The sequence below is a fragment of the Heptranchias perlo genome, chromosome 34 (genome assembly GCF_035084215.1).
Source record: "Heptranchias perlo isolate sHepPer1 chromosome 34, sHepPer1.hap1, whole genome shotgun sequence".
Taxonomy (NCBI): Eukaryota; Metazoa; Chordata; class Chondrichthyes; order Hexanchiformes; family Hexanchidae; genus Heptranchias; species Heptranchias perlo.
The window spans coordinates 14087579-14114304 of NC_090358.1; the positions used below are offsets into that span (position 1 = coordinate 14087579).

The 26726-nt window shown below is 40.9% G+C and overlaps 1 protein-coding gene across 7 annotated transcripts in view; it reads right to left on the reverse strand.

Annotated features, from left to right (window-relative positions):
• LOC137301818 (WD repeat-containing protein 72-like) overlaps window positions 1-26726 on the reverse strand; it is a 211509-nt gene that overhangs the window by 78189 nt on the left and 106594 nt on the right. For all 7 annotated transcript variants that reach the window (XM_067971464.1, XM_067971463.1, XM_067971466.1 and 4 more), the window contains one exon: window positions 7340-8184. In XM_067971464.1, the coding sequence (XP_067827565.1) occupies window positions 7340-8184 (845 nt within the window). The remainder of the gene's footprint in view (window positions 1-7339; window positions 8185-26726) is intronic.

Sequence of the window (26726 nt, forward strand, 5' to 3'; positions counted from 1 at the left end):
GTTGAGTTAGCTGTTCTCAACAGGGGCTTGCAGTAAGAAAGCTACATTTAGCCTCAGGAGATCAGGTTAGGGAGTTGAAAATCAGCCATGGTTCTCACTCCTGTTCACTACCCAGTAACCCTGGTTTAAATACGCATATGTGGACAACAAATAAGGGCAGGATTGGCACCAGCTGTGACGCCCCTCCCCATAATCTGATCACCTGCTGACATTCACCAGCAAGGATCACATAGGAATAATGGTCACTTGGGTGAGACTTTGGAGGGTGAATGGGGACTCCGAAAGGAGTGATCGCCTTCAGGAGTGATGGGGAGAGAACTGAAAGGGTAAAATTGGTGAAAAATGAATGATGGATGAGCACTGGATGTAGTGTATGACCTGCATTTAATTTGTTGAACAAGGTATATTGTACATTAACACACAAACTTAAAAAAGCTATCCTGAAATTTGAGCATTATGGCACTATGGATAGTTACATGGCCGTATATGCACTTGCTGCTCAGGAGCATATTTTACTAACTGAATCAGGAAAGCATACACAATAAATGATCAGAGATGTATACCATTTCAAGTAAAGGCTTCCAACACATTATGAGCACAAAATAACATCACCCTCGCACCCCCTCAAAAAAAACAGGCTGCATAAAACTGAACCCAACACCAAACAAGCAATACAATTTTACAAGTGAATTTATGTGCTGTTTTAACAGAAGGCGATAGCTCCTTCTTCAAAGTAAATAAGTTAACTCTTCTGTTTAAATAGTGGGCGAATGAATGTCTCACAAAAGTGTTAAAACATAGTGCAATTCCACTCCAAATATGGAGTTGGAAGAATGGTAATGGTTTGCTTCATGCTGCACAGCATCACTGTGGAGAGGTATATGCCTACTTGGGAATGAGAACCAACAAACCATAGCGCAAGGTGAGATGGAGGATAACAAGTAACTAGCAGAGGCAGAACAGCCACTGCAAAAAGCAGCACAGATTCCACGGGCTACGATAGGGGAGTTCTTCTCGAGGCCTGTCTTTATTTGTTGTCCAGATAAACAAAGTTTAAAATGATGTGTTCATCCTTAATGAAAATAACGGTGAAGGTGTACTGTGTGTTTAATGTGATGTGACACTGTGCCTCCTCCTTGTCATATATACAATGAATGATTTGTGGTGTTTCTACAATGCCATTCACACCCAATGTACTCATGGAAGAAGTGGGTATGGAAGTTTCCAAGAGGTTGCAGATCCTGCTTCTGATTCAGCTGGACACCTACCTCCATGAGTTGAACACCCCAACAGTTCTCCAGCTGCATCCAAAATAGCCTGTCCTATTTTATCTGTGTGGACCTCCTTACGTTTGGCCAGCTCCTACTGTCATTAGAGTCTGCTGCAAGCAAGGGACTACTAGCAAGTTGAGAGCCATCTGCCTATTCCTGTGCATCTATCCACATACTGCTGCTGGAGGCCGAGTCCTTATGTCACCCAATGATCTGCTCCAACATGGACTGATGTGCTGCCGTGATGTCTTCGAATCCCTCACTCTTGGTTCTCTGAAGTCCAAGCACGTCGAATCCAGCCGTTATCACATTATAGAGTGTGGACCATAATTCCTCAATGACATCGGTTGGATGCTGGAATGGTGCTTGCTGCCTGTGTACCCAAGGTTTCCTCTGAAGATGCCAGTGATCTTATTGAATGGCAATCTGCAGTCAGAGAACCCTTGCTGCAAGACATCACCCAAATGCGAACCAAGTGTGTGCATCATGCTCTACAAGGAGGTAAGTGACTCATACATTAGTATGTGGTCCTGAAGTATCTTCCATTAACTAGATAGCCCTGGAAAACCTGAATCATGGAGGAATTCAGCAGGGTCCACGGTGATCCTAAGCTTCCAATGGGCAGCAGGCGGCAATTCTTCAGTATCCATCACCACTCCCTCGTGCAGTGACTCATCCTGTGATTCTTCCTCTAAGTATGTGATGTGTTCTGAAATAAGTTTCTGGGCTGGTGCCTGCTTTAAGTGAGTGCATTGCTGTGATGTGCCTCCTTCCTGAGTGGTTTCAGCTTATTTCTCCTATATTTCTGGCATTTCCCCACCAAGAAAAGGGCAAGTGATAAGTACAGGTAATTACTTTACCATGTTGTGGTTGCATAGAAAATTTGATTTTCATTGCTTCACACAAGCTGAGAAACAATCGATTGCACAGATAAGACATGTGATTTTGATTGTATAAACCAAGGTATGTTCTTCTCATTCAGACTGTGCCTCTCCTGCAGCTGCATGTCACGTATGTATATACTGCCTTACACCGACTGACTTACATTATTACAGGCCAAGTTTGGCCTGTCGAAACCTTCTGCACAGCTGTACTCAACTCATTCTGTTGTAAACATTCATGAGACCGCTGGACGAGTTCCTGACAATGGCCGACATCACTATACAGAGAAGGTAAATGGGATATGGGGGGTTATGTCTCCTAATCACTGTGATCTCCTGGAACTTGTTTGATCGCCTTCAAGGATTGGAGAGCAATTTTCACAAAGGGTCCCCTCCAAATTGGCCTAGGGTTTTTTCGCCTTTCCCAGGAGATTGCATGGCTGGCTGGTGGGGGGTTGAGGGCAGAAGGGGGTCATGCTGTGCATAACTCGCACCATGACAGTATGGACAGGCTTGATTAACCACAGCTCTTTTCCTGTATGTTATTTTTGTATGCTCATGTACCTTCTATATTAGAAGAAAAAGTGATATTTTGTGCTGTACATTTTAGAATCCAGCACAGTTTTGTAGTCACATCTGTAGCTTTCTGTAATGTACCAGTTACAAATTTTGGGTCAATGTTAGCTGTTCTACCAGGTTCAGCAGTCTCTCCCCTAAGCAGACTGCGCATCCCTTATTATTAGGAATTTACCTTTACTGTGTAATATCGAGTCATACAATAGCATGAACATGGGGTTGTAACAATGAAAACCCTTGTTCATGTGATCTAGATACTGTAATCTCATATGTGGCCCCACATGTGCTTCTCCTGTCTTCCAGAAAGTGGACTGATAAACACTCCATTGAGATGAAGCCAATTATAAACCAACAGGCTGATTCATTTTACATAGACTACATGAATGAAAAGAGTAACATTTACAGTGAATTCTAACCTATTATGTAACATTCCTTGTAACATAGAAACTAATAAAGTACACTACATTGTCCTGATAAAGCGGGCTAAATACATTTTTCTGACCAGTAATTTCTCTGAAACTGGTTGGCACTAAGCTCAAGTAGGAAGCCCTTGCTGCCTTGTGTCTGATTCGCTCACCAGATTTCTCCAGTCTCTTTGTGTCCTTTCTTAGCTGGATAGGAAACCAACGGCCTGACCTCAGACCCACCCCCAGTTTTCTGTGTCCAGAGATTGGCCAGTTGAGCTGGCAATCAAACCAGCCACCCTCAGTCAGAAACATTCCTCACCCATGCCACCTACATGGCCTGTTCAGCCAAGCCCCTGCTAAATGCTAAGTGAAAAGGGAGCCATTCTAACAACAGCCCTCTCCATTGTCTCAACTTTTATGGATAACAGTTTTGATGGCTGCTCCACTTCCATTCTAGAGAGCTAATCAAACTATCAAGTCACCCTTTGTTCCAGAAGCTCCAGCATTTATCTTTGTCAAATGAAAAAAGATGCTGGAAGTTTGGAAGTTAATCCTTAGAATTCTGAATCTGAATTTATATCAAAAAAATTATCACTTAAAACCAAAAATTGCTACTGGCCAAAGAGTTAAGGATCCTGAAATATGATAGTATGTTGCCCACAGAATGTCTGTGAGCTGACAGAATGCATTTTAATTGTCAACTGTAAGCATGAATAATGCCAGTCTTCAAACTGCCTCAGCTGCATCTTTCTCAGTTATTGTTTCTCGACCTACAGTACTAATTCTCAACCATCTTCATTGCTTCCCCTTTGTGTTGCAACTACAGCAGAATTCCTGGATCAAGTCAGATTCAATATACGAAGGCAGGCCAGCAAACTCAACTGACATCTGTCATTTACTTTGATATGGCAGCCTCCATATGTGATGTGCTACGCTTTTGTCACCATTTATTTATCGTCCTTGGCACTTTTCAAGTTAAACACCTTCTTTTGGACATCCTTCCAGCTTCGGCAAATTCAATATCTAATGTTCGGAGACAGAGAACTGGACCCCCACTTTTGCTTGACTCTCTGGTTATGGATGGGTTACCCCTCAATACTGTACATATCAATTCGCCTTGCTGTCAAATCATGACTGTGACCTGCAGATCTTCTTTGGTAAATGATGGTTCCGTCTTCTGTACTGTCCTTCCATTTCTCCCTGAAGTTGTGCACTCCGCCAATAGATTAGCACATACAGCACTCCTTATACCAGTTAAGCAGCTGTTTAACTAGCTAAATAGCATTGCTGCAGGTGCTTTCAGATTTCACAACTAGTTGTGTACCTTAATGCTTTTGAGCTTCCAAAAGTTCACCAGGTAAACTTATGAGTTCTTGTGTGGAAAAAAATGGGCAAAAAAAAATGTAACTCACAAAAATTGCACCCCCAATGATAATTTGTGTAACTTTGGTAATAACCATCATATGCAACTCCTGCAGTCCCAGGACAAAGACGTGGGGTGGGGGGTTGAGTTTCAATTGCCGCCTGCTATATTTACACTGGAAAACAGAGTGGCTGACAGTTGAAAATTGAAAAAAAAATGCCTGCCGACTGGCCGCCCAAATTTACCAAAGTAATTTTCAGATAGAATTCAAAATGGCTGACTAGTGCTCCCGCCCGAAACAGGCAGGAAGCTGATTAAAATATTTAAGTAGGAGTCCTCTTGTTGGAGCCATCGGGCTGGCATAGCGCAATACCCACCCACCATCCGCCTGACGTTTGCTCCAGTTAAAAATCACCCCAGTGGTCTCCTAATGTATAATAAAGGTTTGGACCTCTGAACTACCTCCTTCCCCAATTATCTTGCCAAATATGACAGATATCAACTGCTGCTAAAAGACCATCAACTCGGTGAAGGAGGCCCCTTGGTCCGCCTGAAACCTGCTGGTCTTCCAGCTGAAGGAACTATCCACGACCGAGTGTTGCCAACTGGCACACTCCAAGGTTCACGAGTATGTGCTGCGGGACGCACTGAAGCGAGGTGTGACCTATGTGGGGAAAGGCCACCGTGTAAGACTATTTCACCTTGTTTTGTACACCATGTATTCGAAGCTACATACCGTGTTTTAAATTGCAATAATGGAACTGTATTGTGTATGATCTGTACTGTATTGTTTTTGAATTGTAATTGTGACATCTTCATTGAACTGTGTCTATCCTTAAATTTTATGAAATAAAGTATATTTTGAAATTTAAAAAACCATGACATATATTTGTATCTGTCAAATCAGAAGGTAAATTTCAAAACTATTAAACTATCAACAAGATTCTCATTTATGATCATGTAGCTAAATTATTTTGGTGATAAACATTTTCTAAAATTATAAATGCCTTGCAAGATTTTGTCTTTCTAGACCAAATAATGAATAAAATATAAACGCACAGGGTGTAGTTGGACTTCAAGCTCTTCTCAAATATTGCACCCTGCTCACTCCAACATCAGATTTTGCATGGTTTGGGGAGGAAGCTCATCAGTAGATTGGCAAACAGAAAATTTCCTCAGATGTTACGAATGCTTTTATAAATTTTGTATAATCTGAATACCCAATTCACTATTAAAACTACAGATAAGATGCTTGTATTTGATGAAACAATATCATGGCAATGAATTGTAGGTCAGCCCTCCTTAAACTTGCAGAAATTAGGTTGTCGTCATTAATTCTTCAGTGGAAATGTTATTCATATCAACTACATGGGGTATCGACAGTGACAGTTACTGCAAAAACTAAAGGGGCAAAAATAAAGTAAAACTACCTCACCACAAGGATTGGTTGTAACAGCAAATGTCTGACCAATGTGAGTCGATCCGAGCCAGGTCTTGTGACTGACTTGTTACCCAAATAGAATATTTTTAAAAACTTACACCTGCATGCACTTTTTGTCACCTTTTTCTATCATAAATTTCTATCCCCACATTTATAATGGAAGCTGCCTCTGTAAATGTGTCAAGCTGTAATTACACCCTCCCACCAATAGTGGTGCTGCATTACAGCCTGACAACTTTACATGGGCAGTTTTCGTTAAAGGTATGGACATAGGAATTTATAATGGAAATATAAACATTTTACATCTGTGTGCTCTAGTTATGCCCTGCCCTTCACCTGAAGATTACACTTGTTTTTGACTCCCCATATGCAACACCAGCTGAGTAGTACTCGAAAAATATGAAAGATATGCGAGGGATTTCTATCCATTATCATCTCAGGGTTTAGATGATGTCCTCTGAACCCTACAAAGCCCCACAGTCATACCCAAGCTATAGGGATGGTTCCGCGATCCTGTGCACCCCCCCTCCCCCCAAAGTGGGGACATACTCTTGACGGGAGTGCAGAATGAAATTAGGGCTACAACACTGTAGCATGCCTTCATCGATCTGTGCTCTCATCGAATGCGGTTCCCCACTGGAAACACAGGATAAGGGAATCACCCAGTATATTTTATAGCTGTGGGTATATTTCATTTTTTAATTATAAAGTACTTGTACTATTATGTTATAGGGAGGCCAATTGAGTTTTCGAAATAGTTTAAATTGTAGTTGGAACATAAACAGAATATTACAATTTTAATTATGCTGTTATTGAATGGTTATTCCTTTTATTAAGAGCAGATTTTATACATTAAGCCATGCAGTCCTTTTTCGGAAAGGTTACTTATGTCTTACTAACATTTGAAAGAAATATGAAAATCTAAGAGGCTGTATAAAGGTCCTATGATCTTTTTGTGCATTTTGATCAAAAGAACTATGGAATGTGAGGAAGATTTATCCATTGCAGTAATTTTACTAATGGACAAGTACAGACTAATCCCTAAAGACATGATAATTGAATAGAAAGGTATATTTATTGGTACTTTTATGCAATCTTGATTTTAAAAAGCACTAACAAACATATTAACACACACTGCATTCTTTTAAATGGGGCCGATAACTTTCAGGGGAATATCCCCCATCACCTTTAATTAAAGCGGTATCAATATCTACAACAATAATGATCAAATAACAAAATGAATTACCGGGCCAATTCAAAGCATTTTCTAATGAAGTTCTCACGTATCAGCAGCACTACACGTAAATATTCTACATCAAAAATGCTTTACTATAGGCAAGTGCTAAGATTTAATCATATTTTTGTTTTATTGCTGGATTATAAAACTGTACTGTTCTTACCTGATTGTATTATGCATTTCATTTCCCTTTGACAGAAAAGGCATTCTCATCTGTATGTTGACTAACAGGATGACTGATAGCAAATAGGATGTCATTTCTGACTGAAAGTTTCCATCTGCTTCATCATTCAGGGTCTCCTCCACAGAGACAATACAAGCTTGGGTAATATTTGCGACTTGTTTTGCAAGTTCCACAACTTTATTTGAGATCTTGCTGCAGAATACGTAGTCCTTTGTCACCTCTCGATTGACTTGATACCATCCTGGTAAAAGGAGAGACAAATAATCATCCTTTGACAAAAGGCCAAAGGATACTGGACAGCGAGGCTCAAACATGCCCAGATGCTTAATGCAGAGTTCATCTAGATCTCTATCCACACCCCAGGGAAAGAGGCAGGAAATTAGTAACTTAGCTGCGTCTGTGGCCATATTAACATCCATTTTTTTCACTGCTGATGTTGTAACCTTTTTAGTCCCCTTGGGTTTCATTTTTTGTTTGCTAATTCCAGCACCTTCCCTTGCAAGTCCACTTGCATTATTCTCATTGTAAAATAAGTGTTCGCGGACTAAGTCTTTTACTGATCCATTTGCCTGACACAGAGGTGTTGTTGTCTTGTTTCTTTTTAAGGACATTGGTGGTTTTTTGCCATCAATATTAGTTAGTCTCTTTAACGTCTCATGGCTTTGGACGGAATTTTGTAATTTGGGTTCTTTCTCTTGATATGAAAGCAGCTGTTCAAAAATGGTGCTGACGTCAAACAGTAAAACATGGATGGTGCTATCACTCCATTTTGTCTTCACAGGTAGGACAGTGAATGGTTGTGGGATATGCTCTGGAAATGCAAACTGTAATTTAAAAACAAAAACAGTGGGATTTATTGAGATAAATTACAAGTAATCATAAATGCAGCAAAACAGAGACAAATGAAGAAAAATAATGGCACAATACATAGTCACTAAGCATGAAGGGTCCCCGTAGCTTTGTGAAATAAGATAAAAGCAAATGACCAGAGGTGCCCTATGTTCGAACTCTGATCTGTACTGAATTAGCTGATTTCAGCCAGAGGTGTTACAACTGGCTGCAATGCCCCTGGATTAGGGAGGGTTAAAAAAATGAATAATCAGCCAGCGGTCCTGCTCCCAATCGCTACCCAGCAACCTCTGCTGGAAATGTATGTCTGTGGATGTTGTGAGGATGGGGTCGGGTTCAGCTCTGACATTCCTTGCAGTCGAGTGATGTGCAAACACTCACTGTCAAGGGTTAATAATGGTCACTCGGGTGAGATACCCCATAGAATTGTACTCTGGCAAGGAGTCAGGGCCTTCAGGGGGTGTTAGAAAATTGGGAAGAAAAGAAGCAAGTAAAGGGAGAAAACGATTGTTGGTGATTATAGCAAAGGAACACTTAGCAAATTCATCAGATATTAACTGGTAAAATAATGGGTCGATGCCTAAGGTAATGCACCGAACACAGGAATGTCATACAAACACATTAAGCATTCATGCGCTTTTATTGCTCAAGTAATTTGCACCCTATAGCATGTGTTTTAAAAAGAAATTATAAATTGACTTGAACTTTTTAAGCCATGCTTATCCTCTTTGTGATAGTACACTGGGAGCTATCAGCACAGATGCTACTCTGCAGCAAGCTCTGCTGCCAGCTTTTCAGCATATGCACACACTTTCCCTCCAGCTATGCTGAAACAATGGCTAACAGATATTAAGATCGTATGAGCCATCATTTGTAAAAGCATTACCATTGTGCTCAGATCATAATTAACCAAAGTCCTTTTGACCAAAGAAGTCACTAATGAGCCCGAGTAGTGAACAACTTGCTGGAAAGCCCAACTCAACAGGGCGTGCATAACAACTGCATAAACATTTACAGTTTGAAGCTTAATTCATGCAATGCTCTTTAGAAAGATACGTTTTCCTTCATTATGCAATTTGCCAGCTAATTATCACTGCTAAATATTGGTGCTCTGAGCTTGCCTGTGGCAAAAAGCCAAATTCCTTGGGCTTAGTTACATCAATGCAAGAAATTCACATTAAACACCAGTGTTCAAAACATTTGATAACAAACCCTCTTGGATAAATGATGAAATTATTTGCTTAAAAATAATTACAACAGATTTTAAGGCTTTTTCTTCAAGGATGTAATATTTAAATAAATGTCATGTCACTCACTGATGCAGTAGTCAAGTCCATTAAATTCAGAATTATATTGATTTTTATTAAACAAAAAAAAGCAATTTTACACCTTTAAAAAATACAATAATGGATGCTGTGCTATAGAATGATGCAGTTATATGTTTGTTGTTTGAAATAATCAAAAGAATATTTGAGAAAACACTATTATAATACAAGCCAGGAAAAAATATATGTATTGACCTCTGAAGGTTCATAAGCTCGATTTCCAATTTAAAGGTCACAAGGTCAAACCCCAAGGCTATTTGTCACTCAAAGTTGCTCACCTCATCTGGATGGGGTATGTCAGATCACAGCCAGCCAACGCTGGTACAGAAGTGCCCCACAGTAGCAAATCATTCCATATGAGAGAGGAGGGGGAAGGGGAAAGGAATTGGTAGAACACAATTTGCACCATTTCATGACTCCTATCCACTTACACAGAGGGATATTGGTAGTAACTATGGAGAATCAGCTGGACTATTCACTTCGCTACCCCTTCTCTAATATTTCCAAACTAGTTGAATGGCTGGATGAGCAAAATCAAAATGGGATGGTTGGGAGAAATTGGATTTTTTTCCCCACAAAAGTAGAAAGGAATTTTGTGGTGGAATTTTCTTGCTCAAATGATTCATCACTTAGCAAAAGAAAATTCCAAAGCATCAATACCAAACATTCATTGATTTTTGGTTGTTGACACTCGTGAAAGTATTTTTAATATTTTAGGAATACATACATAATCAAAATTTGTTCCCTGCCCCAAAATGATTTCTGTCATTTAGAGTTGCTTTTGGACCGAACAGGGCAAAACCACACTTCTCCTTCACCTGAGCTACACTGTAACCTGAAACTTATATGGAATGCATTTGGTATGAAAAGTAGAAAAGGGTTAAATTAATGAGTTTCATTAGTTTAACCATTTTCTCTCTTCACATCCACCTGAATGCCTCTTCAATCACTACAATGGTAAGCAGTGTAAATTAAACATTGAATATCAGATTATTGAACTAACCAACTTTGAATTAAGAGTGGACTATAAACCTACACATTACAGTTTGTGTGCTATTACACCTATTATAACAATGTAAAGTTCACCGGTGCTTTGTGAAAAAGACAGCATTAAACAATTCCACCTCATTTGTCCACAACCTGTGGTCCTTAGTTTCCTGAGTTTTAGAAAAAAAAACTGAAGTGCCCAGTTTGGGCGCCTTGCACTCAAATCACCGATAATCATCGAGAAAGCACAAGCACCAAGGGGCAGCACTGTGGCAAAAGACAGCAGCATTATTCATGTATAACTCAATTTATTCAGTAAACTGTGTACGTTTGATTTGTACATTTTGCTGAGAAAGTCTTTGTGGTTGTGCAGAATAATACAGCTCAATGCCAAAATGGTGGGCATTGATAGTGATGGAGAAGAGTGCTGCTGAAGGGTTTTGGGCTAATTTCTTTGGTACATGTTGCCAAAAGGATTCTTTAAAGGGGCAGCTCAGGTACTTAGCTAAATGGATGAGGGTCTACTGCATCAGTCTTCCAGCCTGCACTAGTATTTTTGCAGCTACTTTTTCATTGTCAATGTCTGCATCCTGTTCTGGCCTTGATTCTAAATTGTCCTTTTCTTCCTCCTAGTCAATGGCATAGTAAAGTTGTAGAAAATGTGGCCCACAATAACAATCTTGGCGACCATGGGATGTAGTGTAAGGTGCCCTAATTTGTTTGGGCAGCTGAAATACTGCTTCAAGATGCCAACAGTATACTCCATAATGATCTTACTGGTTGCATGGGCCTCATTTTATCTGTGCTCTCCTTCAGTCTGTGGCTGTTGTATGAGTGCTATTAGCCAGGGCTAAGAGCAGAACCCCTTTCTGTTCATGGAGGCCACATCATTGTGGATAGAAGCACGAATACCACATAGGTACAATCATCCATTGCACTTGTGGAAAGCCAGCAGTGGAACAGAATTGTATTGTTCCCTCACACTGTTGCTTTGGTCAGTGGCAAAAGTGATGAACTCATGCGCTCTCCTGAATAAAGCATCAGTCACCTCCTTAATGCATCTGCAGTCAGCGAAGTAACACTGCAGACGTCTCCAGCTGTAGCCTGGAAGGAACCAAACACTTATCTGTATCAAACCCAAAAGAAGTCTACTTAAAGATACTGGTCCCGAATTTTTTCTGCTCCCACTTCATTAGTGTAACCATGGCAGGGTACTTGCGACTTCAACCCACCCTCGAGTTACACCCTTGACCCCATCCCACGTCTCAGAGTCAGTGGCACTTTGGGCAGATGCCCATGCCATTTATGGCGTAACTGTGGAAAGCTATAGGATAAATTGCCTTCCAAAAAAAATTTGACAACAGTTACAATTTAAGCTTAAAGTGGTGTGGCTTCTGTATAAAATCTGGGGATGGATAAGAAGGTCATTGAATGGTAGGAAGCAGAGAGTAACTGTTAGAAGAGTTATGTCCATGTGGGAAAAGTGTTGAATGGGCTGCTACAGGGAACACTGGGACTCTGACTGTTTCTAATTTACAAAGCAACTTGATTCAGCAGCTCCAAGCAACGGGGCCATTGAGAAACAAGGGAGATATTCAAGCTGGGACTTGTACCAGGGAAGACTAATTTCTAGAATTAGAGGACTTGAAAGAAACACTGGAGAAACTTCAGCCTTGAAACGAGGTGACTGAAAAGTGATACAAGAAAGTTCCACTACTTCCTACCTAACAGCACTGTGGGAGAACCTTCACCACACGGACTGCAGCGGTTCAAGAAGATGGCTCACCACCACCTCCTCAAGGGCAATTAGAGATGGGCAATAAATACTGGCCTTGTCAGCGACGCCCACATCCCATGAATGAATTTTTAAAAATAGTATGGAAAAGGTAGCTCCAGAACATTACGAACAAAACCACGATAGTTGGACAATGACACAGCTTCAAACTAGTCAAAGGTAAAGAAGGATCAATGTCGGGAGGCTCTTCACAACTGATCAACATATGGAATGGACTTCTGGGTAGAGTAGTGAAGGCAATTATTTAAGACATTGTTGGATGCCATGATGGGGGAAACTAAGTTCTTTCTAAATGGATAACCCAAAGAGGGTTGAATGCCTTTGCTCATCTGTACCTATTTTGTGGTCAAATAAGGATAAGCTGAAGAAGTAAAAGCTTAAATATATTGCACTAACTTATGATGCATTTAGAATAACCTTTAGAATTAGAGGCATAAGCAGTTGAGCTATAACCTAGGCTGCTCAAAGGAATCAATGAGGAAATAGGAAAGGCCTTGGTTAATATTTTAGGAGCTCTGTAAATGCAGGGCTGTATCTGAGGGCTGGAGGATAATGAATGCTAACTCGATATTCAATAAGGCGTGAGCCACGAACCAAGAAAATTAAGGACCAGTTACTCTAACATCAGTACTGTGCAGCAGCTTAAGAGCATCAAGCAGGATGTGATCAAAATTCATTTGAAGAGCTCAGAGGCCAAAAGTAATAGTTAATGAGGTTTTACATGTCGTTATTTATCTCTCACATATATGGAGTTCTTTGAGGAGATAATTCAGTTAAAAGCTGAGTGATATCCAGTGGACATAATTCACTTCAATATTTAGAAGGCATTTAATAAAGTTCCACAAGTGAGCCTCATGGAATTAGTGGCAATTTAGCCAGTTAAGTTGGCTTGGCAATAGAAAGCATTAGGTGACAATAAATGGGAAAAAATCAGTTTGGGGGCCAATGGCCAGCAGAGTTGTGGAAAGGCCAGATTATTATCACATTAGTTATGAGCAATATGGGAAAGAGTACTTCTGGTAATAATATAAAATTTCTGATTACACACAGGAGACTGGTGTTTGATAGGATCTGCACAATTTAAGTGAGTGGATTGAGGATTTTATTGTGGGTAAAAGTAAAGTAATGCATATTGGAATAGTAAACATAAGCATGAGTGTGTTTACTGGCCATCCATTTGGAGGTAGTTATACAGCCACTTTCAGATTGATGAGAAGCACACCAATACAAAAGTGGCAAATACAACTCCAGACCTGGGTCCCAATATAACTCCAGAGCCCAGAGATGTGACACATTATGGACTATAACTACAGTCTAGTTATAAGCCAGATATAAAAACTGCACAGGTGATTGGTAGGACATTCTGGGCAATTAATAAACTGACTGCAAAGTCTTTTTTAATTATTTAAGATTATGGATATTCTCAGCTGCACTCTCAAATTTATAATTTACTGGCCAGAAGCAGAGAGCTCTCTCCTTGGGAGCAGAGTGTATTTCAAAGCCAGGCAATATAATAGGGCTCTTGTGAGCCAATGCTTTAGATTCCACACTTCTGGTCTCTTATGTTAATACAGTATAGACACAGCCTTAAAGTATCCAGTCAATGTGAAGCTATTGTCAACAGGGCTAATTATGTGCTCAGATGCTTCTCAATGGCACTTGATTGCATCAAAATAGGTTATTTTAACCCTAAATATGCAATTGGTATGAAATAACACAAAAATGTGTTTTCGGCCAGTAATGCAGTGAACAGGATTCAAACCAAATTGACCAGGATAATTCTGCACGTAGGGCTGAGAGTTATTAGCAGAAACTCTCAGAACAGGAATTGTTTCCATTGCAGAAAGAAAAGATTCCGAAAGAACCTGATCTAGGTTTTAAAAATCCTTCCCCGATTTCTTCCCGATTGAGGCTGTAGTTATTTATCTTCTGCAAACTCAAAAAGCATCTGCAGAATTAATTTGCTGAATGTTTTGTTGTTTTCATGAAATACAACATCACAGCAAACCTGCGCTGTAAATATGTGGAATATCAACCATATACATGGACCAGCCGGCTGTGTGGAGGACCAGTATGAATGGTTCAAATGGACATGCAAAGTGAGTAAACCGTTGAATTTCAACATACAAAAAGGTAAGTATGGTGCCAAACATTACCAACAACTGTACTAATCACTAAACTTTGCAGTTGTTCAAAGAGGCACTTAGCAGAGGAAACCCTTACAGGAGCTTCTGCTGCTGGTTATTGATTTACAAATAGACACTGTGGATAAAACCAGGGAATTTACTCACAATTGGCATTGTACATGTCTTCTGTGTGTCTCAGTGACTGCATGCTGTGTTAAGTGTGCAAGTTATAGATGTCCATCATGGAAAAGTAGCCAACATTTCATAATAGTCTAAGCTGTGATGGTGATGGAGGAGCCAGTGTTCATGTGTCTAGCATCGCATAGATACAACTGTGCTATGCATTGATTGCACTTTCTGGACAAATGGTGCAAGTTTGCGGTACAAATGGCATACTGTTCCTGTACACAACAAGCTTCACAATTTACATTATACAGAACAGTGAACTGGCCTGTAATCAGCAAATAGGTCCAGCTATTTATTAATAAAAACAATATAAATAAGTAAATGTAAAATGCACTAAGTTGTATTTAATAACCACTTTGAATTGTATGCAAATTGTCTGTCATTTATGCAGCTTTATTTATGCAAGTTAATTTCTTCCCCCACCAGAACGTTATCCCACCTCCTCCCCACCCACCTGCAGCTTCCACTCCCTACAAAATATTTTCCTCTTCCTGGTAAACGCTGAGGGGGGCGGAGGGGTTGATATGTGAGTATTAACCCTCGCGTGGGTTATCAAATCATGAGGTCTCGGAGGGTATGTGCTCTGTGCACCACAATTTGTTGTTTTTGACTAGATTCCTTACAACCTGGCTATTTTTTACTCTTGATGCCCACGACGAGAATGGAGGCATTAAAAAGGTCATCCTCAATCTCAGGAAAGGGCAATCTTCCCTTGGGTATTTTTCCCTAAGCCATATGGGCACCCAAGGTATTGGTTTAATCAATACATAGGGATGGACCTCTATTGAACTCAAGGGAGATCTGGAGTCCAGCACTGCCAGATGTCATGGTTGGCCTGCCCTTCCACTCCTTTCTTAGCAGATGGTTCTCCAGTGGCCTGTGCCTCAGGCTGCCAAGTATAAAGAAACTGAAATATAAATGAGAAAATAAAACTCACCCACGTTGTAAAGGTTGAGGGTTCTTTGCCAAACTCACTAAGAAACAATAAAACTAAATAGTTCAGAAAAGCTAGTGCATTATGTAGAAATCCCAGCAGACCCACCATCTACATTATTGCACTCCCCATAATATCGCGTTTCAGCTTGCTTGTCAAACTGCATATTTTCTGTTGCAAACTTTAGTCAATTATCAGTTTTGTGGCATTTAGAAAAGTTCCCATAAAGCAATTTGTGTTTGTGAGGACTTTGCAGCAAATAGCTAAATAGGATTGACTAGCAATCCTGAAACTGATACAGCAAGCCAGATTATATACATGTGTGCTTATACCCTACACTGAATATAACAGAACTTCACAATATTACAAGCATATATTAATGTCATTTGTTGAAGATTCAGGCAGAATTATGCTTGTGCTGTTCCTGCGAGTAATATTTCTAAGTCTGGTGTTTTTGGTATTTCGCTAAATTGTCAAAACTAATCTTTTTTCCTCAAACACAAGCAGCAAAGTTTGTAACTCACAGTTACAAATGAAATTAAGTAACCAAGTTGGTGCTTTGTCATTTATTACAGGTTATTACACTAAAGATGAGCAGCTATTCACCCCTTTTGTGTTATATTTTAACATTTATGCTTTTCAATCAAATTAACAAAATCTGTTTGCTACAGTCTGTTTGACCCTGTTAGTGCTATCTTCTGACCCTGAACTGGTACACACTCTTGCTGGGATCAGGGTGAAACCAACTGTGAAAATAAGGGAAATTGAAAAGCACTTTCTGGTTTATACCATGAATTGGACTCGTAAAAGGAGCCTCAAGACCTCTTGCTGCCAACAAACACTTCTAACTGATCCACTGTAGCTCTTTCGTTAATTAGATGCAATAGGGTTACAAAGGCTCCATCCATACTTTGTGACAAAAAACAAAACCTCCTCCTTAACGACAAGTGTGACACTCGGAATGAAAATACTGGTCGTCTCTTTTGAAAAGTCCTTTCTTCCTAGGTGTGGGGCAGTGCTGAGAATGTTTTGAACAGTAAAAACTGAATCCACAAATGCACCCAATAGACAGCAGTTCGGTGATTGGCAGTATAAATAGAAGACAAACGCGAGAGCCCTCAATTTGCAGCTGATGAACAGAAAAAACGTGGGGAGTTCAGTTTACAATAGAGAAAACATTACCAAGCTAATGGCACAGGCAATCATTTGACCACCATGCATCTCTGATAGCAGCAGGGCATCCATTTTCAGTTAAGTGTTAGAGTGCCTTTTTGCTTTCTTTTACCACGGCAGGGGTAAACAACCTATTGCGCAAAACCCACTGACTGGTAATAAATTACTATATTGGATACCTTTGTTTTCTCTCACCAATGATTTCGCTTCGTATTCTTGCTATCGTTACTAATTAAAGCAGTGACAGCTTTAGCAATTTTTATCCTGCTGTAGATCATGCCTTCATGTTCCAACTGCTTCAGTAGGGCCCAAAGGGTCAAGAGGCCCTTTTGACCTCTGTCAGTTAATATCCATTGACCACTTGCTATTTAGTGCAATCTCAAATGAACAGATGGACACCTTACTGCCAGCTACCATAAAGCCCAGAAAATAAAGATAAATGATATTGCGCTTGGGTTTGAAACTGGCTTATGAGGGTAAAATTGGGAGGGTGCTACTTAATAAAATCCCATTCTCTTCAAAATGTGTGATCAGTCAAACTTATATCAATACTCATACAGTCATGGGCCTATATTGAAGGATTTTATCATTATGTACATCTGTGACTTTTCCCATTTTATATTTTAATAGGAGAAAAAATAAGCATTTTAGCTGAAATACTGTACAATCTGAACTGTGTTAGCAGCATCGTTCCGACTTGACATTTGTACCTGTACTGTGCAATCTTGATGCCCGCTCTGCTAGAACTGCATCATTTTATATTGACGTGCTCTGCAGGAGAGAGAGGCATAATTTGTATAGTAAAATTAAATTTCAGTTCAGCTTCTAGGGCACTCAGGCACCAAAGCTGTTATTTTCTGGCAAGCTTTGGAAAAGAACAGCCTTTAAAGACATCAATGAGTTCATTTGGCATTCTCCACCCATTTACAGAAAATAAATAAAGTCAAGTGTTCTTCAAAAGGTCTTCACAGCGAAAGACTTTGGTCTTTTTGGGGACAAAAGCCATTTCCGATTTCCTTTCAGTACGAAAATGGACAAACAAATTGGCAGTGTTATATTGGGTTTACACAACAGAAAGCAGGTCTTAAGGAAGTTAGCACAAAAGCACTTAGCACTGGCTTCATCTTTTTAAATGGTATTTTTTATTGTACTCAAATGCCAACATGCCCAGCCAGAAGGCAACTGTGCTGCAGGGGCTGAAATATAGATTGCAACAAAAATTTTCAGTTATAAGTTGTATCATTCTCGTGACAAAAAGCACAAGCTTATATTTTTAAAACTATGCGTGTGTTACTGTGCATAACAGATGGTTGGGTGCATTACAAAGATGGTTAGATATATTTCAGTTCGAAACTGCTTTTGGATTACTATTTGTCCAATGGACACATACACGAACAAAGCCAATAAGTGACCCCATTCACCAGAATCGCTACCCCCATTTCTTATTTGTGTGTGTAGGTGTTACTTTCTGCTTTTTGATCAATAAATTCGATGTAACATGTTTGAGGCACAAAAAGGATAGCAGCCATACTTTAAACACAAAATATATTTTACTGCTGCTGGAAACCTAAGTCTACAAGCATTTTGGGGGAGGAAGAGAAGCTGTACACAAACCATTGAAATGTTCTGAATTAAATCAGAGGTTTCTGTGCAGATATAAAAAATGTACTAGGGCTTTGAAATTATGGCATGGGATGGTACAGTACAAATGGTCAACCTATTAGTCTGACATTCCTCCCAGATGTTTTAGCAACGGCATTAATCCATTTATTTTAAACAGCTTAACAGCTTGGCTAAAATAGCAGAGAGAGAATTTTGAGACAAATTCATTAGATTATTCCACATGGTAATTTCAGGGCTTAGGTGTACAAATGTAACAACTCACATTTATATGGTACAGAGTAATTGTCCCAAAGTATTTAAAACAGCAGAAATAAATAGTGAGCAGTAGTATAAGAGCTAGGTGAGATGACCAAATGAGCAGTGCAAGAGATAGGTCAGTACAAAACAAAAAGTATTAAACTCATCGAGTGAAAGGTGTCCGTTAATGTGAAAATAATTTTTAAAAGACAGCAGCTATGAGATATTGTCAATTACTTACCATAGATGTGGTCACTCTACCTACCTTGGATATCATAGAATCAGACAGCACAGGAGGAGGTCATTCGGCCCATCGTGCCTGTGCCAGCTCTTTGAAAGAGCTATCCAACTAGTCCCACTTCCCTGCTCTTTCCCCATAGCCCTGCACATTTTTCCTTTTTAAGTATATATCCAATTCCTTTTTGAAAAGGAATCTGCTTCCACCACCCTTTCAGGCAGTACATTCTACATCACTACAACTCACTACGTCACTCTGATTCTTTGAAAGAAGTTGAATTTCCACATACAAATAAGAAATAGCCTTCGTCCTACAGAGGAAAGAGCACCTGAGACACTATCCTTGTAAGAAATTCACAATCTAATCAGGCAGGTGGTCTGCTCCCATTCACTGTTTAATTGCCTTGTTCTAGGTTATGTTCTTTGTTCTTTGCATAGAAGAGGCAACATTAGTCCTTTAAGTAACAACTGAAGCACAACAATAAATGAAAACATTTCTAAACCATACCAGGTAAGAAAGTGAAGCAAGGGACAGGCAGAGAGGCTGTTTCCTATGTGGAGGTGGAGCTTTAGTCAAAGAGCAACAACATGCCTACAATAAGTGATCCTAGTGTGCTATCATTGCAGCGTCAGTGTTCAGCAGTTTTGCTTTGTGCCGGTGCCGCAGTTATAAGGGTACATTTTCCAAGACCCCACCCTGCCAATGGTGCCCTATACACAGTCAGTGGGTATTGAAAAATGGCAGGCACTGCCATTAGTTTTCAGTCAATTGAATTCAATAGATTTGCTGCCTGCAAGGTCCCACCATTAGCACAGGGCATTGGTAAATTTACCTCATACTATAAATGCAGCCTCAATCCTGAGCAATGTGGAGTGAGACTCCCTGCAGGAGTGGTTGAAGGAATAAATTCTACTTGTGAGCTCTTCCTTTGCTGTTTTGCCATTTCCCAATGGCAAACAATCTCGAAGATAATTTGCTGTTTCGAAACAGCATTGTGAGCCCCATTTACAGCACTTGTACAGCAAGTACACCTACATCATGCAGACATACTTTCCTACGTCAGGAGTTCCCGTGTTTCCAGCCCTCAGAGGGAACCAGCGTAGGGTTGGCAGTGGTATCTCTCCATCCCATCAACTGGCAGAAGCAGGGCTCTCCTGGGGTCCAGGGTGAGATTGCGTCCTGCACCCCTGAAGAAAAGGACTGTAATTAATTTTTTTAAAAATTAACTTGGCCCCCTTACAAAACCACAAATGGTGCAGGTGCCTGCCATTCCCATGTAAACAGTGGGTCTCCCCTAACCCACATAATTTGGTAGGGTGAGTGGCAGACCCATCTCAGCACTTACACCAGGTTGTGTCCTGTGGATTTTTAGCCCCAGTATAAACAAAAAGGGACAGGACTTATAAATTGGACCATCGGTATGCTAAACAAGGTACAATGGTTGTGTCACCATTGTGTGGAATTCATCCTTCCTATGCAGATGACAGGTGGTGAGAGAAACTTATGGTCACAGAATTCTACCAGGTCAACAAGGGTTGACACTAACTCATTCAGAACCAGATTCAAATCCCATATAGAAACAACTTGAGGAATGAATGGTTGCACTTTCCAGGTGCCAATGGGAATAGAGAAACACCACAGGATGTTCCCTCACTCCCATAGGTGGGTGATAAGCAGCAACATGGAATTGGAAATCAGCTTAGAGAGAGCACTGATCAAGCAGCATTTGATAAGCTTTGTAAGCCCTCAAGCTCAAAGTTTTCCCACAAATCAGCTAAGTTGACATGGTTCACTGTTGAAACTCTAGTTCCTCTGTCAGCCTCTCAAGAGTCATTGGTTAGGGTCTGGAAGAGCATTGTGCCCGTTCTGACCATTCGTCTGACGTAAAACACCCACCTCTGTACAGAATCTCAATAGGTTAGTAAATGCTATGGGGCAGAAGACTCAAGAACTAGGTCCTCCCTACCCAATGAAGGTGACAAAAATGACCATAATTCTCCACCTAAATGATTGAAATGATCCATGTTATGGAATGTAATTGGGAAAAGGGTACAGAAATATCCCCCACCTGGGGCGCAACAGTCCATCACAGGTCAATGTAATCAGTAGCAAACAAATGGCCACTGCCATTAGGCCCAGCAGACATAGGTGATGCTTCTCCAGCATCTTAGATCCTACCTTAATTGCACAGCAAGGGGATAACCTTCTTGTCTGAAATGGGCTCCGAGTTCTATGTTCAATGTAGTTAGGATTTCTTTGGACAAGAATGCAAATTTCTTAGCAGAACAAGTATTTGAAGTAGAATGACAGTAATTCTTAACTCAAATGCCCCTGGTCCTCACTAAATCCTACCTGTGCAATCTTCTCCAGCCTTGCATCCCAGCATGTAACCTCTGCTCTTCAGACCTGGTCTACTGTGTGTCCCCTCTCTCTCTCTCCTTACTCCATTCCAGTGTCAGTGGCTCTGCCTTCAGCCACTACACCCCTGCACTCTGCAACTCCCTTCCTAAACTGCTCCAAGTTGTTAACTCCCAATTTTATAAACCTCAAAAGCTACCTCTTCAACTGTTCCCTCAGTCACTTTGTTTAACTTCTCTCCCACTCCCTCAGTCCAATCTCCTGTAAGGTACCTTGAGCTGTTTAGTACATAAAAAGGTTTATATTTGTCATTGGATGAAGGAAATGAGCAAACATTTATTTTTCTGCAAATACTCTATGCTACGTAGAATTTTGAACAGTTTCATCAAGTTTACAAGGATTACAGAGGCCCACTTGAACCAAACTGAACAATTATAAAACATAATGTATAACAGAAGGATCATTTTTGCATGTCATTACAAAATAAATTCTACATTATTATCCCTTTCAGTCACGTTGCATGATAGGCCTTAGGTTTATTATAAAATCTGTTGTCCCTTGCTTTCACCCACCATCATTGTAATAAAGAGTATCAATGCTATGGGCAGAGTTTGAATTCAGAGTATTGATGCTCCAATGCATCCAAGTGTATCACAGGGTGGCCAGTCTGAGGACCCTCACCCACAATCTGCTGCTCGGGGAATTCCAAATTTCAGTGTATTTAGAAGCGCAGACCAGTCCCATCACCCCACCCACCGGGAGGTCAAGTCTGAGCGTGAACCATTTTGGGAATCTCAAATACCCCCAGGAACCAGCTCAACAGCAGCAGGGACAAAAACCAGGAGACTGGGCGTTTATCCACCTTCTTGGCTGGCAAAGGAATTTTTTTTAAAATTCGTTCATGGGATGTGGGCGTCACTGGCATTGCCCATCCCTAATTGCCCTTGAGAAGGTGGTGGTGAGCTGCCTTCTTGAACCGCTGCAGTCCATGTAGTGAAGGTTCTCCCACAGTGCTGTTAGGAAGGGAGTTCCAGGATTTTGACCCAGCGATGATGAAGGAATGGCGATATATTTCCAAGTCGGGATGGTGTGTGACTTGGAGGGGAACGTGCAGGTGGTGCTGTTCCCATGTGCGTGCTGCCCTTGTCCTTCTAGGTGGTAGAGGTCGCGGGTTTGGGAGGTGCTGTCGAAGAAGCCTTGGTGAGTTGCTGCATTGCATCCTGTAGATGGTACACACTGCATCTCAGCTACGGTGTGCCGGTGGTGAAGGGAGTGAATGTTTAGGGTGGTGGATGGGGTACCAATCAAGCGAGCTGCTTTGTCCTGGATGGTGTCTAGCTTCTTGAGTGTTGTTGGAGCTGCACTCATCCCGACAAGTGGAGAGTATTCCATCACACTCCTGGCTTGTGCCTTGTAGATGGTGGAAAGGCTTTGGGGAGTCAGGAGGTGAGTCACTCGACGCAGAATACCCAGCCTCTGACCTGCTCTTGTAGCCACAGTATTTATGTGGTCCAGTTAAGTTTCTGGTCAATGGTGACCCCCAGGATGTTGATGGTGGGGGATTCGGCGATGGTAATGCCGTTGAATGTCAAGGCGAGGTGGTTAGACTCTCTCTTGCTGGAGATGGTCATTGCCTGGCACTTGTCTGGCGCAAATGTTACTTGCCACTTATCAGCCCAAGCCTGGATGTTGTCCAGGTCTTGCTGCATGCGGGCACAGACTGCTTCGTTATCTGAGGGGTTGTGAATGGAACTGAACACTGAAATCATCAATGAACATCCCCATTTCTGAACTTACGATAGAAGGAAGGTCATTGATTAAGCAGCTGAAGATGGTTGAGCCTAGGACACTGCCCTGAGGAACTCCTGCAGCAATGTTCTGGGGCTGAGATGATTGTCCTCCAACAACCACTACCATCTTCCTTTGTGCTAGGTATGACTCCAGCCACTGGAGAGTTTTCCCCCTGACTTCAATTTTATGAGGGCTCCTTGGTGCCACACTCGGTCAAATGCTGCCTTGATGTCAAGGGTAGTCACTCTCACCTCACCTCTGGAATTCAGCTCTTCTGTCCATTTTAGGACCAAGGCTGTAATGAGGTCTGGAGCCGAGTGGTCCTGGCGGAACCCAAACTGAGCATCGGTGAGCAGGTTATTGGAGGGTAAGTGCCGCTTGATCGAACTGTCAACGACCCCTTCCATCACTTTACTGATGATTGATAGTCGACTGATGGGGTGGTAATTGGTCGGATTGGATTTATCCTGCTTTTTGTTGACAGGCCGTACCTGGGCAATTTTCCACATTGTCAGGTAGATACCAGTGTTGTAGCTGTACTGGAACAGTTTGGCTAGAGGCGCAGCTAGTTCTGGAGCACAAGTCTTCAGCACTATGGCCGGGATGTCGTCAGGGCCCATAGCCTTTGTTGTATCCAGTGCACTCAGCCATTTCTTGATATCACGTAGAGTGAATCAAATTGGCTGAAGACTGGCTTCTGTGATGGTGGGGATATCAGGCGGAGACCGAGATAGATCATCCACTCAGCACTTCTGGCTGACGATGGTTGAAAACGCTTCAGCCTTGTCTTTGGCACTCAGGTGCTGGACTCTGCCATCATTAAGGATGGGGATGTTCACAGAGCCTCCTGCTCCCGTTAGTTGTTTAACTGTCCACCACCATTCACGACTGGCAGGACTGCAGAGCTTTGATCTGATCCATTGGTTGTGGAATCGCTTAGCTCTGTCTATAGAATGAAACAGTCTCTAAGGGGATCTAAACTGAGGCATAGAATGAATTAAAAAAATGCAAGGGAGATGGAAAATTGATGTTGTGGTTGAATAATAATAATAATCTGCTCCTTTTTAATACTGCAAAATATTCTCTTCAACTGTTTCCTTCTGTAGACAATGACTGACATCGTCATAATCACTTCATCATACTGTCCAGTACAAAAGTGATAGAGCTGATCTATATTATATTAAATAACACACAAGTGGTTGTGAGTCATGCACTGCAATATAAACTGAAGGTTCCACGGACTACAAAAAGTGTTCAGTCTTTATTCTCCTGGTTTATGGTGTCAGTATAACCTCTCAGTTGTTACAATCTTGCAACACATTCCAACCCAACTGTTCACCTGCGTGTGGTATGGTGCCCACAGGGAACAAACTTGCAACTTCAGGAACTTCTCAGATACAAGAAAAACTGAACCAAATTGAGTCAACATAACACTGTGGTAGAGGTGCCTGTAGGCAAAATGTATTTTTCCGGAGTCCAGCAGTTTTCGCATTTTAGGCATAGTTTTATATTCGCCCAGTTTAGTTTTGTTCAGTTTTTACAATGAGAAACAACAACTTGAAATGGCTCATTTGTTCCCAATTAGCACCAGTACCACATTTTTGGAAGAACTGGTTCAGTTTAGAAACAGTTTGCACAAGCCAAGTGTAGATACAGCATTTTTGTCCAACAGTATGCACTCATTAAATTAAGGATATTAACCATCTCTCATTGAACAGCCAGTACAGCTCAGACTTAAAATTCGCATTTTTATTTCAACATCAGTAAGTCCTGAAACTACTACTAATGATAATATTTATGTAGAAAGTTTGAGTAATCATTACAAGAATAAGGGATTATTTTGTTCAAACTTTTCGCCTGTGCAGCCTTAACTGCAGGGTCTGGTGGGAATAAAGAGGTGAAAATTCCATTGCTCCATTGCATGGCAGGAGCACTTATCATAAAACTGTGATTTCTCACCTGTTCGATAGATGGAAAATGACAGGCTGCAAGAGCATAATTTTGCAATGTGCGCTTGGCATCTAAATATGTTCTATTAAATTATGGGCTATTAAAGAGTAATGCAGTTCATATCAAAGCCTAGAAATGACTGCAATATTTACATACAAACATTTAACGTGTTCAAATGACATTCCTGTGTCTAGTTATTGGATTCGCTAAGCATTCATATACTATTGTTGCAAACAGTAAATTCTAGGCTTCAATGATATTAAAAGGGGTGTAATGAGTCTAGCTGAAGAGTGCTGAATTCCAAGTCAAGGTCTTAATTCACACGCTGATCTTGATGATCATTACAAGTCAGCTACTTTCAGTGTGTGAGTTTTAATATTCTAAGCTGGGCCACTAGATAGAATGATGGAAGGTGGGGGAGGGGAGCAGGATAAACCAAACTGGGAACAGTCGCCTTGCCTTCCATAAAGCACACCTTCTATTGCCAAATTATGTAGCATCATTAGCTCAGGCCAACGTGACTAGAGAACATGACATGGTGGGAGCAGGAACGGGGAGCATAAATAGAAAGAAAGAACATTTAACCCCTCATGACTTTTTTTTTTGTCAGTGTTTTTAATTTAAATGTTTTGTGGAAGAATAATTTGAAGTCAGGCAGGTTGGAATTTCAACATTCATTTATGCCCTATATTTCTTTTGCTCTCGGTGTCTCAGATAACCAGTTTCGTCATTCCCATTGCAACCAATGACGCTAAGTAATTGTGACAACTATTTTCACTACAAATTGAACAGAAGCCTAGCTTAATACATGTCCAGTGCAAAAAAGTTTAGTGTTGCTAATCCAAATACTAACATTTCAATGGCACTCCCATCATGTGCACGATATTAAAGGCTGTGTCATTTACTAGTGTACAAAATGAAAAGCTGAAAAAGTATCATAGCTGGAAATTGATCCATCATCATTAAAGCTTTAGTTCAGCTCTTTCCTATGGATGAGGCCTACACATTTACTGGCCTTTATAATAATTTACAATAACAACTCTAATATTAGAGCGATGGCTAACTAAATGAGAATATTTGATGCATTTTGACTAAATTTGACTGAGCAATGTCCAAAATACAAATTAAATAAAACAGGATAAAAACAGGAGACAGGAGCTTCTGTTTCAGTGCTTGTAATTTTTTAGAAATTCTACATGCTTAAGTCAGATCTGATATATCATTATCAGCTTTACTGAATGAATAATGTTATTTTTTTTAAAGCTTACTTGCAAAGATCATCTATTTATATGTTAAAAGTCTTGCACCTGTTTGCACTTCCTCTGTGAAATATTTAACTCTTGTTCTGTCATATGTGTCATCTGGAGGGAGGGTGGATGGCCAAGTGGGAGAGGTGACAGGGAGGCAGGGGTCGGTAAAAGCTAAAAGGGAATGAATAAGGAGAGGTGTGCAGAGGGGAAGCAAGAGAGGACAGGAGCAAAAGAGATGGATTCAGGCAGGATCATAGCCCTCATTGTCCTTCACCTCGTCCTCAAAAAAAATCTTCCAGACCCCCTCCCCTGGTCTCATCTCTCCTGTCATCCCCTCCCCTTAGGCGTCCATTATCAGTAATCATCTCCAGGCTCACTCCCCAATGGTAACTACCCACCCAACTAGTAGGCAGTTGGCAGCTACAAGAAGCACAGAGGACAATTAGAGGGCATGTGTAGAGATCAAGCTGGGAGGTGGCCAGAGGAGCGCAGTGATGCTGTTCTGACCACATTGATCTTCTGTTTACCTTGAGCAATGCCACAG